The 19,104-nt window shown below is 48.0% G+C and overlaps 1 protein-coding gene across 1 annotated transcript; it reads left to right on the top strand.

Annotated features, from left to right (window-relative positions):
- The first annotated feature begins 9,474 nt into the window (after positions 1–9,474).
- Positions 9,475–14,846, top strand: CD207 (CD207 molecule). The gene is made up of 6 exons (XM_058683777.1): positions 9,475–9,585; positions 9,678–9,794; positions 11,159–11,533; positions 12,135–12,286; positions 13,319–13,437; positions 13,911–14,846. The coding sequence occupies exons 1-6, from the start codon at positions 9,510–9,512 to the stop codon at positions 14,059–14,061; spliced, it is 990 nt and encodes a 329-aa protein (XP_058539760.1). The 5' UTR covers positions 9,475–9,509; the 3' UTR covers positions 14,062–14,846.
- The last annotated feature ends 4,258 nt before the right edge of the window (positions 14,847–19,104 follow it).

Consider the following 19,104-nt stretch of genomic DNA (forward strand, 5'->3'; position numbering starts at 1 on the left):
AGAAGAATGTAACTAAATTAAAAAAAAAAAAAGATACATGACACAGCAAGAAGGAAATACAAGTATGGCGGCTTTAACCCTTGTTTCTGCTAAATTCATGAGGCCATATGACTGCCTTCCATAACGATTTAGTCTCTCTTCTGTTGCCCTCAGTCAGCACATCAAGTGCCTAGGTTCTTTACTTGATGGGATGAGTCAGCCCTTAGTTTCTAAGCTGTCTCATTCTGTAGGTTGTCCCATTTGTTAAGAGTTCCAGAAGAATTCCAAACTTTACAGGTTGAAATAGAAGATAGTTCAGGGTATCTATTGCTTTCATTCCAGTCATAATTCTCCCTGCCTCCTGTGTTAGTTATCTATTTCTGCCTAACAAGTTACCCCCAGACTCAGTGGCTTTAACAGCAGACATGTTTGTTTTTTGTGGGCCAGGAATCCAGGTGTGGCTTAGCCGGGAACTTCTGATGCAACGTCTCTGATGAGGTTGCATTCAGGCTGTTGGCTGCAACTGTGGTCTCATCTGAAGACTCATCTGAAGACCCCCTGATGGGGGAGGGTCATGCTTCCGAGCTCACAAGGGCATGAATACCAGAAGGCAGAGATCACTGGAAGCCATCTTAGAGGATACCTACACATCCCATTTGTGTGTCAGGGAACCTTCTTCTCTTGAACGTCAGGATCAACCATCCTATGTGGTAGATATGGAGATACACTTCCCAGATCCCCCTTCAAAGAAGAATCTGTTGCCTGAACTGTTGTGGAGTTGGGGTGGCAGGCGGGGGGGCTGTCAGCAGATAGTCTCAAGCTTTCAACTCCTTCAGGGAGCCTCAATTACAGAGATACCCTCACCCAAGTGCATGTCCTTCCCTGAGTGGCCTATACCAAATGAATGATTATGGCAGGGTCAATCAGGTATGGACATTTTAACCTAACATAGGAAAGTCTGGTGGGCCATTTATGCTGTAGCTCCTCATGGGGCCTACTGAGGTTTGTTGGCCTGTACTACAATTCAAAAATTCAGCTTATGCCCAACCCTGTCTCCTCCTACTCCCCTTCCATAGATATTGGTCTTTTATAAAAAAGTCTTGTACACCAAACTGCATTTCAGTGTCTGCTTTTGGAAAACCTAGTCTGAGACTTTGCCAAACCTATGATCATTTTTTTAAAACCCGTTTTTCCAGTGGCATGCGATGTTTGAAATAGCCTGATAGCAGTCTCAGCTCCTAATTCAGAGGAATCGTTGTGTTCTTTGGTGGAAATATTCCCTCCCCCTCCTCCCCCACTGGGTACCCTAAGTCGGCAGATCCAGAGTTTGAGAAATGTAATAAGACCCTTGAGGATGGGTCATTATATATATGTCAGTGTAAGAGATACTACCTACTTATACTCCTTGGTATAAATCCTCCAGGCCCATGTATTTTAGGGGAAGAAACAGCCATATTTTAAAGCAGGTGCTACATGCTACAGAACAGCTCCCAATGTTTCAAGGCTTTGTCTCCCAGGAGGTACTAGAACTGACTCTTCAGCACTCAAGTCCACTGTTCTACAAGGCCACTTATTTCTGGGTGATGGACTACATGACAAATCCAATGAGGTTCATGGGCACAAACCCATCGCCTTTCTTCTTTCACTCTAAAGTGAGTTCCTTGGAAGGACTATGTTGTGTGGGATGCCATGATATGCAATAAATGACTATGGATTGTGTTGTGGGTAATAGGATGGCAACCACTGAGAACAAACCTAAATTCAAAATGAGTTTCTTTGGCAATGACGACAAAGCACTGCCCCCTCCATGATGGCAATCCACCTGCTATTAGGTGGCACTCTGATCCACCCAGGGAAAGATACCATTTTGAAGGTTCAGAGTTAGCTGCTATGCTGGAAGATTGAGTACAGCGGTGACAGCATTGGAGAGGAGAAATCCATGCTATTGAGCCCATACATAGCCAACATACATGACACTTTGAACATAAGCCCACAGAGTAATCAGCTGGGCAAAGAGGCTGACTCTTACGCACAGAAGGGTCATTCAGTTTACTGATTATTGGGAGTTCCTTCCTCTAGGGGGCTTTTTGGCAATACTGTTGTGGGACAAACATATTCTCACTCTCAGGACCAATTTACTATCCCACTCCTGAAGGAAAGGGTCCAATGTAATCAATATGATACTAGGTAGATGAGTGTTTCCACCCCTATAGGTATAGAAGTAGGAGTATCATTATTACGAATAGTGATCATAATAACATTTATTGAGTACTTACTATACACCTGTGTTTGTATTTACTCATTGAATCTCTAGCAAAGCCCTGTGAGGCAGATATCATTGTCATGCCCATTTTACAGGCGAGGCAGTCGAAGCACAGAGAAGTTAAGTAACTTGCTTAGGGTTATACATTGAAAGCAGCCACCCAGGTTTGAACCTGGCTGATCTGTCTCTGGAGCCTTTGTTTTCAAATACCGGACTGTGTCATCCCTTTATTTCAGTCTCTCCGACCTTCCTTCTTCCATTGTGCCAGCCTCCCTCAGCAGTCCCTCTTGCAGGAATGGCTTTTTCTCTGCCATAAGGTTTACTCCCACTTCTCCTTCAGATTCTCAGCTCAAGTGTCACTTTCCAGGGGAGCCTTCTCTAATCCCTACAGACAAGGTCTTGTCTTCTATATGCTCTGAGTGCTCCATGAACTTTTCCTTCGTGTCACTTAACGCAACACATGTGATGTACTTATTTCTGCTATATTTATTGTAAGCTCCAGTATTTATTGGAGCTAGTGCAGTCCTGGCACACAGAAGGCACACAATAAACATTTGCTGATGGGTTTGGTGAGAGGTTCCGGGCGTGTTCTTGATTCTCTGTGTTTGTGTTTCATGTGAGCGACTGACAGGGTGGTGGGTTACTCTTTTCAAGGCCCCGTGCACATAAACTTGCAGGCCTAGAGCAGTTAAGCTATGGAGTCTTGAAGTTTGGGTCTTTTGGCCACAAGATAACTTGCTTCTTTTCTCCCCCTTCTGGTTCAAGATCATTAATTCTGAACAAGTGCCGCCAGACATTTTCACTCACCAGTCACCTAGATGGAGCAGCTCTTGTTACGCAGCATTAAAGTGTTTCCGTATAAAGTTATTTCACGTCTCTTGAACTTACACAGGTGACATACGCTCCCCTAAATCATCCACCCAACCAACGTAGGGAAGAGCAGGATTCCATGCCAGAACTCACGTTTTTCCACTGGATTGATGGTTTTTAACCCTGACTGCATGGAGGAGTCACTCGAGTCTGAATCCTAACCCACACCAAATAAGTCAGATTTGGGGGGATGTGGCACTGTCATTTTTACAAATGTGTTCCAGGGGTTGAGGACCACTGCACTGGGTCCTAGACATGTGGCTCTCATTCTCTCCCACCCCACTCAGGGAAGGGGGCTCTGGGTAACAGCAGTGTGAGTATATAGTTGTCATGTAGTTGAGAGATATATTAGGAGAAGCAGATTTATTTTCAGGAAATGAAAGGATGAACCTATGTCTCTGTACTGTTTTTTAATAAAAGTAGTTTGGGAAAATCTCATATTTTACACCACTTTAAACTGCAAGGTTTTTGTTGTTGTTATTGCTTTAGGCGTAATCACAGATACACTTTATTTTTCTTGCAAAAGAACGAGTGAATGCCAAGAATTATCCAGAGAGAATTGCATTGTCCTGCAGGGCAGGAGTCATGACTGTTTTGTTCAAGGCAGAATCCTTAACATCTAGCATAGAGCTTGCACACAGTGAGCACTTGATAAATTTCGCTGGATGAATAAATGAATGCTTGAGTGAATGAATGAGAGCAATACCATCCATTTCTGTGGGGATGTTCCCAGCAGAGGTATGATGGAAGACACTCATTCTAAGGGCACTGGATGGAAGCTGCTGCTGCAGGGATCAGGGACATCTCTAGGGAGCAGCGGGAGGCAAAGGAAGTTTAAGGTTCTAGTTAGGGAGACTGACTGAGTCCCCATTCACTTTATTTAAGATTTATTTATTTTTGAGAGAGAGAGTATAAGTGGGGAAAGGGCAAAGAGAGAGGAGGACAGAAGATCCAAAGAGGGTTCTGTGCTGACAACAGTGAGCTCATTGAGGGGCTCAAACTCACGAGCTGTGAGATCATGACTTGAGCTAAAGGCAGATGCTTAACCGACTGAGCCACCCAGGTCCCCCCCCCCCACTCCCCATTCACTTTAAATAGACTATTTTTTAGAGCAGTGTTATGTTCACAGTAAAATTAAACAGAAAGTATAGAGAGTTCTCATACAGTCCCCACCTAGCCTTCCCCCAGCCTCCTCCACTATCAGCCTCGCCCACCAGACAGTACGTTTGTTACGGTTGATGAACCTACACCAACACACCATTATCACTCAAAGCCCATAGTTCACATTAGGGTTCACTCTTGTACATGTTATGGGTCTTGACAAATGTATATTGATAGATACTCACTATTACAGTATCCTACAGAATAGTTTCACTTCCCTAAAAATCTTTCATGTTCCACCTGTCCCTTCCTCCCTCCCAGTTATCCCTGGCAACTACTGGTCTTTTTACTGTGTCCATAGTTTGCCTTTTCCAGAATGTCATCTAGTTGGAACCATATAGTATGTAGCCTTTTCACACTGGCTTCTTTCACTTAATAATATTTAAGGTTCCTTCACGTCTTTTCATGGCTTGATAGCTCATTTCTTTTTTGTACTGAATAATATTCTGTTGTCTGGGTATACCACAGTTTATTTATCCATTCATCTACTGAAGGCCTTAGACTTCTTTCATGTGTCCAGTATCAGACTCTATATCTCTCAAACTCTAGGGGTATATACCAAGCTTTCTGAATGGTTCTATTAAGGCTACTCTAACTTAATATGGTAGTCAGAATAATGGCCCCAAAGATGTCTACATTCTAATCCCCAGAACCTGGGAGTTTATAAAGTTACATGGCAAAGTGGAATTAGGGTTGATAATCATCTGGCTTTAAGGTAGGGAAATTATCCTGGATTATCTGGGTAATATAAAGGTCCTTAAAAGTAGAAGCAAAAGGCAGAAGTCTCTGTGTCAGGATGATGAGGTGTGACAGAAACTCAAAGTGCTGATGCTATGAACCAAGCAATGTGGGGATTAAAAAAGGGAGGGCTCATTTCCCAAAGGAAGGGGACTCTTGGTATCAGAAATGGAGATGGGAAGGATGCTGGGGAAAATAAGCAGAAGCCATCCTGTTAGATACTTATATAAATATATGCACATAGATATAGCTATGGAGATACACCCACCCTCACACACACATACATGCATACATGTAGATAGTTAGAAAGAATAAATTGCACAGATTTTTTTATGGTAGGTAATTTTTTTCTTTTTGCTTACCTGGATTTTTTTCTGTAATAAATAGCATTAGTGATATAATAAATAAATAAAAGATTTAAAAAAGAAACTAGGCAGGGGTCCCTAGGTGGCTCAGTTGGCTAAGTGTCTGACTTCAGCTCAGGTCAGGATCTCACTGTTTGTGAGTCTGAGCCCTGCCTTGGGCTCCACACTGGCTGTGCAGAGCCTACTTAGGATTCTCTCTTCTTCTCTCTCTGACCCTCCCCCACATTTGCACACTCTCTTTCTCTCTCTGTGTCAAAATACATAAATAAACTTAAAAAAAAACTAGGCATACTTTCCCCAAGACCCTTTTGTTACTTTCCCGACACGAATCTGCCTTTCCTACTAAGGTCACAGGCAAGAGCTCTTTGATTTGGATGATTCAGAGGAGCTTCCTCAGCCCAAAACATGGTGATCCTTCTATGTAACCTGGCTACTCACCCATATCCACACCACACCGGATGCCACCAGATGTAATGGCCTGTTCACTGAGGTCTGGCCCATTGTCATCATTCCAGAGAAACCTGCCCCTACGTAATATCCTAAAAAAGAGGAACCCATTCCCAACATCAAGGGAGACCTGGAGAGGCTTCCTGAATTGTCCTTCATCCTTTAATCCTTCCCAGAATTAAAGATGTACGTTTTGTCCACAAGAGGAACACTATCTCTGGAGACAGTGTCTCTAGCTGTCTTTCTTCTTGCACCTGGTGCAAAATGGGCATCCTAGGAGAACTGGAGGATGAATGGTACTCCCACCACTGCTTTCGTGTTGGTTTCTCTGCCCTGTCTCCTGTTGCTGGGACACATACCCAGAAGTCAGCCTAGAATCCCTTGGTTATCTGGGGTCTGCTGGTCAAACCTGACATCACATTATACACAGGAGTCCCCTCAGAGGCTGTGGAAAGCCTGACCAGCTGTCACAGTGTCTTCATTCTCATCTCATAGCCCTTCTCCCCTCTCCTCTCTGCAACCCCCTCCCAGGCCTCCCCATCCCCTTTCCCAGTGTGTTGTCCACTCTGGTTTCCTCCAGGCCTTGACTGGAGGGATTGGGATTGCTATCCTTGGAGATGACTTTTGGCTCTGCTGGGGCATTTCAAGCAACCCAGGTCTCTTCTCCCACTTCCACTGACTATGGCCATGGTCCATCTCCAAGCAGAAGGAGAATCCCAACCAGAGAAGGGGGAAAGTGGCAAAACTGTTTCCTTCCTCCATCCTTCTCCAAAGAAAGTCTTAGAACCCCAAGGGCATGGCAAGTGGAGAAACAGAGAAATGAGCATGGACTTCCCTTTCTCTCATCACGGCAGTGATTTTTGGTCACTCTAAGTCTGACCCAAAGTTCCTCCTCTGTTTAGAAGAGCTGGGATCTCCTGAGTGTCCAGAAGAGCCTCCCATTTTCCTGGCAGGAAAGTATGGCTGAGGTATTCGCCTCTTGCTTTGTCTTTTTCCTCCAAGACTGTCAGGTCAGGAGCCAGATAGGCACCCAGAGGGATGCATGGGAGACGTGCTCAGTCAGTACCTGCAGATAGATGAGCATGGCCATAGGAAAATAGCTTGTGACTCTGTTCTTCCCCACAAAGTGGGAAATGAAACTCCTCATGGCTGGGACTTTTACATCCACCATCTCTGAAACCCTGCTGGGTCCACAGCCCAAGATTCTGGTTGCTTCTTGCTTAGCTTCCTCATGCTGGCTCAGCAGAATATCTATGTGAGGCCTCTATTCCCACCACTCAGAGCATATGCCCCCCAAGCCCAGCCCCTTCTTATGCAGTGGGCTCAGCTTGGTGAGGTCTCTGGATCCTTTCCTGGGACTAGTGAGAAGGCATATAGGTGTTTCATTAATACCTGATGCTACGAACCAGCAGAAGTTTGGGAAAAGCCAACTTTTGGACAGAGAAGGAAGAGTCCACACACTCCAGGTTAGGCAGCCTCTCCCACATGCCTCAGGAGGTGACCAAGACCTCATAGGCCCCTTCTACCAGAGCCTTGAGTAATTTGGCTTCTTCTCTACCCCAGGCTCTGGACTATGACAGGTTGTAAATGTAGGGCCAGGGGCTAGGAGCAGAAGGGCTGAGGCAACTCTGAGGTTTGACTGGGTGCAAGCATGAGATCCCAGAACCAGAACATTCTAATCCCTTCTGAACACTGGTGGAACCAAGGTTCTGTAACCAAATGAGCCACCTGGAGAGAGTGGGGTATAGTCATAAATGTTCAGAGACAGGCAATGAGGGATTAGGTAATGTCAAAGGTTAGAACAGGTAGCAGTTCTGGAAGCTACAGACAGAATGTGGATGGGGAGCAGATGAGATGGGGTGAAAGGCCACCACCCTGTGGCCCAGGTTCTTTCCCACCACTTGGGGAGTGTGGCAAGGAGTCCTCTCTGGGTCAGTCCTCATCCAGTCAGAGGAGGAGCTCTAGTCTGAGGCCTAGTCAGCCTGGAGAGAGAGCAGCAAGGGGCCTGTAAGTACTGGGCTGACTAGGGAGGTGGGGTCCTCTCGCATATCAAAGCAGCAAAAGCCTCTGCAAGGATAGGTAGCTATTTACTTGGCCCGCCCTCATTTGTTTCCACCTCTTGTCCCTGGTACCACACTGTCGTCCATATCCATTGGCTCACATTCAGCAAGCCTCGGCCAGCTTTCTAGTCCTGTGGCCAGAATTTTCATGCATTATTGAGTAAGGTGTAAATCATACTTCTCTCATGTCTTTGCTGTGGAAATAAATGAATGATAATGTCAGTAGCTTCTGGAAGACAGATCCTAATCCACAGACTCTAGGTTTCAGAATTGAGTAATGATCAGCCATCAACTCCCATCCACTAATCTTCCACCTGTATGGCTAGCCAGCCAGTCAACCTTCTGTCCATCTATCTAATTATCTGGACCAACTCCCTTCCTTTTCTCCTTCCCTCCCTGTCTCCTTTCCTCACTTCCACCCTTTCTTTCCTGTCTTCCAAGTAATATTTGTTTAGAATGTGTTATGTACCAGGTTTCTCTGATGTGACCGACTTCTTCAAAGCATGAGAAGCTTCCCAGGAGAGAACTTAGTCCTTCACTGAGCCCCAGATCAGCTCCTATTTGCCCTTAGCTTTTCCCACATATGAAAGAACAGTTCCTGGTCTGATGGCGCTGAGCCTCCCCACTTTGAGAAGCTCGTAAGTGCAGGAAGCAGGGAGGAGAACCCACATCTTACATTTACATTTTGAATCTCCAAACCCTACTTTTATAAAGGGATGCTGTATCATGTAAGATGCCTTGATAACAGAAAGTATTTTATTTCAGCGGTCTCCTTACTGGTCTCCCTGCTTCCAGGCTTTCCACACCCTCTTCTATGTTCCTCGCCACCGCCAGAGTGAACTTTCTCCAGTGTCCCTGCCCTTGTCTCTCTCCTGCCTGAAGTCCTTCATTGGCTCCATGTCACCCATAAACCAAAGTTCAAGCTCCTTAATATGACCCAGGAGGATCTTGATGATCTGACCCCAGGTGCCTCTTTAGCCCCATGCCCTTCCCGTTCCTGTCACAGTCTTTACACTCCAACACCATCAACTGGCACTCCATGCTGTCTTATGCCCCCATACTTCTGAGTGTGCTAATCCTTCTACCTGGAGCTTTTTACCATTATTCCATTCTTTGTACTTCCTTTGGATGGCATGTATTCTTCTATTGTTATGCTCATAACACTGTATCGTAATTTATTTGCTCAGGTCTGTCTTTCCTACCAGATTGTAAGCTGCTGGAGTACAGACTGTGAGTTAGTCATCTTTGTGGCCCAGTCCCCGTACAGCGCCTCGTACCTAGGAGGCACCCCATATGCATTTGTGGGATGCATGCATGCATAGATGGATGATGGATGAGGGGAGTCTTCTAAGAGAAATAGAGCAGCGTTGAGACAATATGGTTAAAGTGTCCATGCAGCAGGCCCCTGGGAGAAGAAGACACGTGGCCTCTTCTTGAGAGCTCAGACCTTTGCGGAGATGACTGAGCTGTGGCTGAGGCCAGGCAAGGTGTCTAAGCCAGGAATGGGGAACTTTGGGGTGACATGACGACCTCCTGTGGGACTCACTTCCCATTTTTTTCTAGATAAAATGCCCTTGGGGAGACAGCCAGCTGAGTGTACCTGTGCTGCAGGTGCAAGTGTGCAGGATGAAGGCTGCTGAGAGCGAGGTCTCGGATGTGCACTTCAGTGTAGATAAACAGAACATCTCTCTCTGGCCCCGAGGCAAGCACCAGCCTCCGCTCAGAATCTGCTTGGTGCCCTGCGTTCTGCTGTTGGCAGGTCCTTCAACACATGTTCTCTTCTTCTTCTGGCAGAGCCTCCTCCCAAGACGGGTCCATCTCTGGTTCTGAGGAAATCTCTCACAGTCCGGGCTGCAGTCATCATCCTGACGCTGGGCCTGGCTGCTTCCATCCTGCTGCAGGCTGTTCTCTGTAAGTCCTCACGTTCTGTCATCCAAGCTTGGTCTTTCTCCACAGTCAGCCGGCTCCCTCAACATCCAGACCCTCTGTTCAGTTGTGTCTCCCACCTCTGGCTTTTCCATTTGTCTCGTTTCCCCTCTTTCCAGGGGAAGTCTCTGGGTCCCCTGTTCCCAGTAAGATGAGCTGCTGCTCTCTCCTTCCCAATCCCAGGGAGATTTTCCGGATTGAGATCAGCACTTGCATGCTTGGGCTCAAGGATATGCTGCTTTGTCCCCAGGAAACATTCACCCATTTCTTCATCCCGTGTCATCCCCACTCCGCCCCCGAGCTGTGTTCTTTTTGTGTGGAATCTTGTGGGCAGCTGTTAACAGTGAGCAAAATGGTTTTTGACCCCACAAAAGAAGGGCTTCCAACTGCATTCAGCCCCGACCGACTAGGTGGAGAGTCTGTCAGTGAGCCAACAGATCTCCTGGTTCACCATTCTCACCAGGACCCGTTCATGTTCTTTTCATTCTTCTTCCCATTCCTGCTGAGGTCATGTCAAGGGAGACTTCCTACTTGTTCACTGGTTGTGTGACTTATCTTTCCTCTTCTTCTGCTCTGCCTAGCCCCTCATGTCCTCTGCTAGCAGAGCCTTCTTCCTCCCACCAGGTCTCCAGAAAGTAGGGGGAGGCAACATCTGTCTTCTCCCTTCAAGGCTTTGGGACATATTTGGTCTCAGACTTGGAGCCTCTGAGCAGAGTTTCCTCCTGGTTTGTTTTTGGTCTCCTATCTGCCACCCGAGGCTGTAGCCTGAGCAGAGTGTCATGGTGGGTGGGATAAGGGAAGGGTAGAAATGGTTTCATAATTCCCTCTTTCCATATTCTCTGGAGAAGTCACTTCCAGATTGGAAGTCTGCATGCCTGGCCCCCATCATGGCCACAGGGGGCCTGTGGGTAGATGTGGGAAGGGTGCTGCCCTAGTGGATGCCACTGTAGGGGCCTCTGGAAGGAAGAACTGGGAATCAAGTGATGGAGCCCCCAGGGATGCAACAAGGAAGTAACTGAGGGCATCCTTTTACCAAATGTGGCTCAAATATGCAAAGCAAGTTTAGGACTGGGTACTAATCCCTGCTTCTGCCTCCCTATGAGGTCCTCCAACAGACGGTCTGTGTTTTATCAATCTGTGCATTACCTGCATCTGCAAGAGTTCCCAGCAAGTGCTAGGTGCCCATCACATGTTTGTTGAATGAATACATTATGAGTGAATGGAGGGTAAGCAACAGCTCTTTGGGTAGCTTAAGCTTATCCCTTACTTTCCCTTCCTTTTATCACCCTGACAACACTCTGAGTCCCTGGGAGTCCCTTTGCCTGACGTCTTGACTTTCTCAAATCCAGATCCCTGGTTTATGCGTACAATATCAAATGTAAAGAACAATGCTCAGTTGCTGAAAGGCCGTGTGGACAACATCAGCGCTCTGGGCTCTGAGATTAAGAGGAATAGAGGAGGCGTGGAGGCAACCGGCATTCAGGTCCAGAAGGTGAATGCCAGCCTGGATCATGTGCGTTCTCAGATCTGGAAGTTGGAAACTGGTGTGAAGGAAGCCAATGCACAGATCCAGATGTTGACAAGAAGTTGGGAGGCGGTCAATGACTTAAATGCCCAAATTCCAGAGTTAAAAAGAAATTTGGATAAAGCCAGTTCTTTAAATGCAAAGGTCCAGGGACTCCAGACCAGTTTGGAGAATATCAGCAAGGTGCTCAAACAGCAAAGTAAGTGATTCAGAAAAGAACATTGTAAGCTGACCAGTGGCCTGTGGAGCCTTGCCAGCTTCAGGCATGAGGCCATTGGGCTGGCACGTGTGGAGGGAAGGGGAAGAGGAGCTGGGCAGGCATGGTTGGAAAGTTAAGAAACAAGGGCTCAGCAGTGGGCTTGGAGGACTTAGGGGCTGTTCAGGAGAAAAGGGATCAGGGACCAGCATGGGCTCTCACACTAAGGCACAGAGTATGAAGCCATTAGGGAGTCTCTCTGTCCTGCCTCAAACCTAGCCATTTATCCATTAAGTTCCATCCCTGGCGTGCGGGGGCTCAGCCACTTGTGATGGCCAACAGAGAATTGTTTCCTCTTAGGAGGAGGGACCGATTCTTGATCAATATTTTTAACTCTCCCCTATCTAAGCCCAGATACTCTACCACTCTCAGTTAGACTTTCAGCATGTGACACAGTGTCCCTGAGCCCTTACACAAGGACCCAAGGACCCCAGAACCCAGCCCCATTCGCTGCTGTCTCTGGGATCCCACTCGAGAACCACCCCCAGCCAGCACCCAGAGGAAACAGGAACCCCAATGTTCACCTTTCATCCTTGTTCTCCAGATGACATTCTGCAGATGGTTTCTCAAGGCTGGAAGTACTTCAAGGGGAACTTTTATTACTTTTCTCAAGTCCCAAAGACCTGGTACAGTGCCCAGCAGTTCTGTGTGTCCAGGGACTCACACCTGACCTCAGTGGCCTCGGAGAGTGAACAGGTAAGTTCTGTTCCAATGAGCTCAAAGAAGGGGGTGTATTAACAGCCATATCAGGAAGGATGGGCAAGATTATGGTGCAGTAATCCCCAAATACCAGTGACCTAACAATGAAGGATTACTTCTCAGTTGCACTACATGTCCAGCAAGGGTCTGCAAGGGGTTCTGCCTGTGTGGTCACTCAAGGACCCAGGCCAAAGGAGACTCCATCTCAGTGTATGGTTCCACAGTTGCTGAAACAGGGAAGGAGAACATGGCAAATCGTATGTTGGCTCTTAAGCATCTGCCTGGAAATCACAGATATCACTTTTGCTCACATTTCATTGGCTAAAGCAAATGATGCGGTGGTCCCAGCTTTAGGGAGGGCAGGGAGGTACAATCTTTCTAGGTGCCCAGAAAACAAAAACATGTGTGAATAACATTAATAACACTACATAACCCAAGAAGTCTCCTACCCAGTGAGCAAAATATTGAACGAGCCCCTTTCATCTGGGAGGTGGACTAGTAGAGCAGGTAAGAGTGTGTGCTCTGGGGTCTAGAGCCCTAACCCTGCTCCTAACTGGTCCCAGAGCCTGGGTAGTTATTTAACTTCATTAGATGAGCCTATTGATCAATGAAGCACACATGATAACAGTACCTGCTTCAGAGAACAGCTGACTAGATGCATATAAATGCACGGTGCCTTACACATATTAAGCGCTCACTGCATTTCAGTTATTAGTATTTGGGCCCTTCTCCTGGGGTCCCTGCTCTGGGGTTTAGCTGAGTCTTTCTTGTACTCCAGAACCTACTTCCTGAGGAGTGGAAAGGCCCAAGATCTTGAGACCTGAGTCTGTTAGTTGCGGGGAAAAGACAAATTAGACTTTGGAAGATGGACTCTGGGCCGGGACAGGAAGGGGCTTGAGAGAGGTCAGTGTGTGTGGTATGTGGGGGCTGGCACTGAGGACAGAGAGAACAAGAACAAAAACACCCAGAGAGACAGATGTTCCACTTGCACATTGTAGCAGGTGCCTCACTCCTTCTCCTTCCCTATAGGAGTTTCTGTACAAGATGGCAGGTGGACTTTTCTACTGGATTGGCCTGACCAAAGCCGGGAGTGAGGGGGACTGGTACTGGGTAGATGATACTCCATTTAACAAGGTCCAGAGTGCAAGGTAAGCCCCAGAGCCTCCTTCCCAGCCTGACTTTCCTGGGCCAGGACCAGGGCATGAAGGACGGGGTGACTACGGGGTTTGTGGTTCTTCCCCATCCTCAGGTGGTAGGAACACTGAGCTGAGATCTAGCTCACCTTTGCCACCAATTTCCTGTGGGACTGGGGACAAATCCATGGCCTCTCCGTGCCATCTGGGGTTTGGCGGCATGGCCTTCTACCCATCCTCGGCAGATCCCCTGTTCTACGTCTCAGTCTTTGCAGTGTGGGTTTGCGGAGGGCCTTGAGAGTGGTGGGCTGGCTTGGCTCTGAGTTGCGAGAGTGATTTCAGGCTTTGAGATTGACAGCTCACCAGCCCCCTTCCTCTCAGGCATGGGTACAAAAACTTGTGATGCTATCACTCAGGACCAAAGGTGGGATTGAAGTCACTCATTTCTTCATTGGATGTAAGTTTTTCTTTGTTTTTTCCTTTGGTAGGTTCTGGATTCCAGGTGAGCCCAATAATTTTGGGAACAATGAACACTGTGCCAATATAAAGATGTCCTCGCTTCAGTCATGGAATGATGCCTCCTGTGACAATAAGCTCCTTTTCATCTGTAAACGGCCCTACATACCATCAGAACCATGACGGGACTGGTCCCAAGCTTGCACGTTGAGCTCCGACGCTTGTTGAATTAGAGAAGCTGCCTCTCTTTCTTCCATATTCCAGGGTGACTTTGCACCTTCACTTTTCTGGCTTCAAAATTGTCCCAGAGGCATCCTGGAGTTCATCCGCTTTGGTTGGGAATTCTCTGACCCCACAGAGGCAGCTGGAGTGGAAGGGAGATCTTGGAAAAGGAGAGGAGGGCGGAGAGGATTTAGAAGTTCAAATTGCCTCAGGAAGGTGATCAGAAACTTGCGGTTCCCTTTCCCTTCAGAGAAGCCTCAGTTTTATCACATGAAAGTTGTTTCAGACCACCCAAGTGGTTCTCCTGATACTGATGTTCAGGGCTTTTCCAATTGATCCCCCAGAATTCCCATTTGCCTGCTTAGGGGGCCGTGTTCTCAGTGAGAAGAGCTCGGCTCTTAGAGACCCCGTCTAGGCCCTGTTCCCATTGCTCTCCATCCACATCCCCTGAGGTCTAAGCCCCTTCTTCTCTGAGATGGGGGCAACTGGTTCAGCTCGGGGGCTGACACGGCAATGAGTCTCTGTTAGAGGTGGACCAGCATCCACGCCCCTTCTTGCTCCCCTTTGCTCGGCAAACTCCGAGGCCCAGCTCTTGTCTTCTGCAGTCCTCTGCCCAGCCCCCCTGTTTCACCTCCTGCACATCCTCTTTCATCTGCATTTCCTCTCTTCCCTTTAGGGACAGAGTTCACCTGCAAACTTCATCAGAGTCAAATGCTGCCTGGGTAAAGCACGTTTTACCTCTGTGAGCATGTTTTGTTCCCAGCTGTACACGTGAATATGCCGGCAAGGCCATCTGCTCTGCCGGACATGGAGTTCTGGGGTATCCCCAGGAGATAGTTGGAGGCCCCAAAATGACAAGGGGTAGAGAAGATTCAGCTCTGGAAACGCCACGAATATGAGCAATGCTTACCCTTGGTTTTTATTGAACTGAAGGAGAGTGAGGTCTGCAGCATCATGTCCCTCCTGGTGGTCTTTCCTCTCAGAAGCTCAGTGGACAGTCTGTTGCCTGGCTTTACTCCTGAAGGTGTAAAGTTGACATTATTTCCCATCCTTCACGAAGACCCTGTTTGTGGGTATCAGGTCCTGGTGCCCTGGTCCAGTGGCTGAGGCAGTGATCTAGGCAGGGGCTGTACTGCCAGGAGGGGAGCAGAGAAGGAGAAGGAAGGAGGTGGTATGAGCACAGGGGTGGGCTCAGTAGGGCATCCTCCTCTCCTTCGGTCCTCATTAGGGCTCTCAGTAGGGTCCTGAGGACAGGACATCTTCCTTCAATGACTGTGACCAGCAGGTGGTGTTTTGGGTGCAAAGGGGTCAGGCTTAGGGCAGGGGCATTAGGAGGAAGCTTGAAGTAACATGGGGCAAATGGGATTTTTAAAATATGGCAATGCCAGGGCACCTGGGTGGCTCCGTTGGTTAAGTGTCCAACTTCTGTTCAAGTCATGATCTCACGGTTTGTGAGTTCGAGCCCGACATCCGGTTCTGTGCTGTCAGCCGGAGCCTGCTTCGGATCCTCTGTCTGTCTGTCTGTCTGTCTCTTTCTCTCTATGCTCCTCCCCTGCTCATGCTCTTTCTCTTTCTCAAAAATAAATAGACATTTAAAAAAATACGACAAGGGGGGGTGCCTGTGTGGCTCAGTCTGTTAAGCGTCTGACTCTTGATCTCAGCTCAGGTCTTGATCCTTCGGTCATGAGTTCAAGCCCCTCATTGGGATCTGTGCTTGTTGTGAAGCCTACTTAAAAAAAAAAATGAGGGGCGCCTGGGTGGCGCAGTCGGTTGAGCGTCCGACTTCAGCCAGGTCACGATCTCGTGGTCCGTGAGTTCGAGCCCCGCGTCAGGCTCTGGGCTGATGGCTCGGAGCCTGGAGCCTGTTTCCGATTCTGTGTCTCCCTCTCTCTCTGCCCCTCCCCCGTTCATGCTCTGTCTCTCTCTGTCCCAAAAATAAATAAAAAACGTTGAAAAAAAAATTAAAAAAAAAATGAAATAAAATAAAATAGGCAATGGATGAGGGATGGGCAGTCAGTGATCATGTCCATGCAGGAGCATTTGCAGGCCAGTTCCAGAGACTGCTGAAGTCTGAGGGAGTGAGTATCTCAGGGCAGAGAACATGGGCAAGCCAATGTGGCTGCTGCAAGCATGAAAGAATTCTTCCACATTTCACTAAGAAACATTTTGTTGTTCCTACTCTTTGTAATTACAAGCAGCAAATTATGGGAGAATTTTATTTCTTCCCCATGTCGGGCCTCTAGTCATAGCATGAGCTGATACAGAAATTGAATACAAGCTGCTTCTAGGGAGCTATCCCATTGTGTTTTTGAACATTTCGCTTTCCCACCTGACATGTTCGTCTGATATCTGAGCTGCCGCGTTGAGTAGCATGTGACCCAGCCCCACACTCCGCGTTCCTCCCTAGGTGGCACTTGTCACCAGGTCAGCTGATTCAGAGGCTTGTAGCGTAAGGCCTAAAATTTCATGTGCTGCTGTGACATCTTTGAGCCCCAGAGCCTAACTATGCATTCCCCTGATCTCACCAGATATGTCCCCCTACCTGGCTAGTTCCTCTGTCCACTGGACCAGCTGCACTGCACCGAACTTTCAACCTAATGGGTTCCACTAACCCACCCACCAACCTGGGAAACTATTCCAATGAGACAATCATGTCCTGCAGGAATCAGGGCCCCTGTAAGTTCTTGTTACTGTGATGCCTGACTACCACAGTCCTTGCTGGTTCACTGTACTTGCAGGCATAACCCCTGTGGGACCCTGCATAGCATGTGGTCTCCTCCTCTCTAGACTGTGAGTATATGACTAATAAGCCACTGCTCAGTATTAGGTGTCATCCATTTGGTCTTTATCCACTATTTAGAGCAGGAGATCCCTCCCTCACTGCTATAGACCGAATGGTTGTATGTCCTCAAAATTCATGTGTTGGAATTCTAACCTCCAATGTGATGGTGTTAGGAGGTGGGGCCTTTAGGAGGGCTTCACCCTCATGATGGGATTAGTGCCCTTATAAAAAGAGAAATGAAAGCATGCTTCTCTCTCTGCCAGGTGAGGATACAGTGAGATGACAGTCTGCACACCAGAAAGAGAGCTCTCTGTAGGAACGGGATAGCCAGAAACCTGATCTTGGACTTTCCAGCCTCCAGAACTGTGAGGAAGAGGTTTCCCTTCTGTAGACCTCTTAGTCTGTAGTATTCTTGTTGTAGTAGCTTGAAATGACTGAGTCACTCACCACTGGGATGAACAGGAGGCGAACAGAACAAGGCTGCTCAGGGATCTCTGGTTGGTCCTGGTGTGAGGAGGTGAGCAGGACAATCTGACCACTTCTCTGGGAAAGAACTTGGGTGTGGAAATACCCAGGGGATGATGCAGCTAACGGGGAAGTCCAGCGGGAAGGCCCTGGGTTAGAGAAGGGCTGATAGGGGCCATCATGGGGCACCTGCAGAAACAAGGATAAGCAGCAGCTACAAGGCAGAAAGGTAGAGCACGTGGAAGTATACCTGGCAGGGAAAAGAGAAAAGTGCAGAGGAGAGAGTAGCTGAGATGCAGAGGGGAGGGCAGCAGAGTGAAAGCCCAAGAACTCTGGCTGCTGAAGTTCCTCAGATCCAGCCCAGCCCTCCTGACCCTCCTGGGTCCTGTGCATGTGGATCCTGTGACAAGACTTGCCCATGTCCACCCCCTTGCCTTTTTTTCCAAATGGAAGGAGACTGAGTCAGTGAGGAGTCTGTGCCTCATCTTGTAACCAGCCAGAATGGTGTTACCATGGCCTCCCCACTCATGAAGCTGGGACAGCTACTGCTTTGCCTTGTCTTGTGATCTTGGCTCACTTCTCCCCACATGCTGGGCTCACTTCTCCAGTGAGGTCACTTCATGGGTACCTGCCCTTCTGCTGGTGGTGGGACCTCACCCAGGAAATCCTGGCATCGGTAGTACTTTAGTCCCTATCTCAAGTGGGGGGTGGGCATCATCAGTACCTAGCTCTTCAGGTCACAGACACCATAATATTTCTTTTTTTTTTTAATTTTTTTTTCCAACGTTTTTTATTTATTTTTGGGACAGAGAGAGACAGAGCATGAACAGGGGAGGGGCAGAGAGAGAGGGAGACACAGAATCGGAAACAGGCTCCAGGCTCCGAGCCATCAGCCCAGAGCCTGACGCGGGGCTCGAACTCACGGACCGCGAGATCGTGACCTGGCTGAAGTCGGACGCTTAACCGACTGCGCCACCCAGGCGCCCCCATAATATTTCTTTTTTAAAAACATGTTTATTTTTTTTTTAATTTTTTTTAACCTTTATTTACTTTTTTTGGCACAGACAACAGATGGGAGAGAGTCAGACAGAGCGGCAGGCATGGAATCCGAAATAGGCTCCGATCAATGGGCACGGAGCCTGACATGGGGCTCGAACTCGCAGATCACGAGACTTCGACCTGAGATGCAGTCAGATGCTTAACCAACTGAGCCACCCAGGCGCCCCTAAAAACATGTTTATTTTTGAGAGAGAGGGTGGGGAGGGGCAGAGAGAGGATCTCAAGCAGGCTCTGCACTGTCAGCACAGAGTGCTCTGTGGGGCTTGAACTCACGAACTGTGAGCTGAAATCAAGAGTTGGACACTTAACTGGCAGCCACCCAGGTGTCCGAACACTATAGTATTTCTAATGAAATTCTAGGAAGTTTTCCTCTGTCAGATGGAAAGTTGGGAGCCAAGAATGGGTGAGAACTTTGTCACAGCCAACTCGTATATTCTTTTTATTATGGTAATTTTTCCCCTCATTTAGTAGGCTAGCATCCTGGACATGCCCTCTCTCAATGTTGTAATAAAGTACTCTTGGGGCGCCTGGGTGGCTCAGTCGGTTAAGCGGCCGACTTCGGCTCAGGTCATGATCTCACAGTCTGTGAGTTCGAGTCCCGCGTCGGGCTCTGTGCTGACAGCTCAGAGCCCGGAGCCTGTTTCAGATTCTGTGTCTCCCTCTCTCTGACCCTCCCCCATTCATGCTCTGTCTCTCTC

Source organism: Neofelis nebulosa, chromosome 9 (assembly GCF_028018385.1).
Source record: "Neofelis nebulosa isolate mNeoNeb1 chromosome 9, mNeoNeb1.pri, whole genome shotgun sequence".
Classification (NCBI taxonomy): domain Eukaryota; kingdom Metazoa; phylum Chordata; class Mammalia; order Carnivora; family Felidae; genus Neofelis; species Neofelis nebulosa.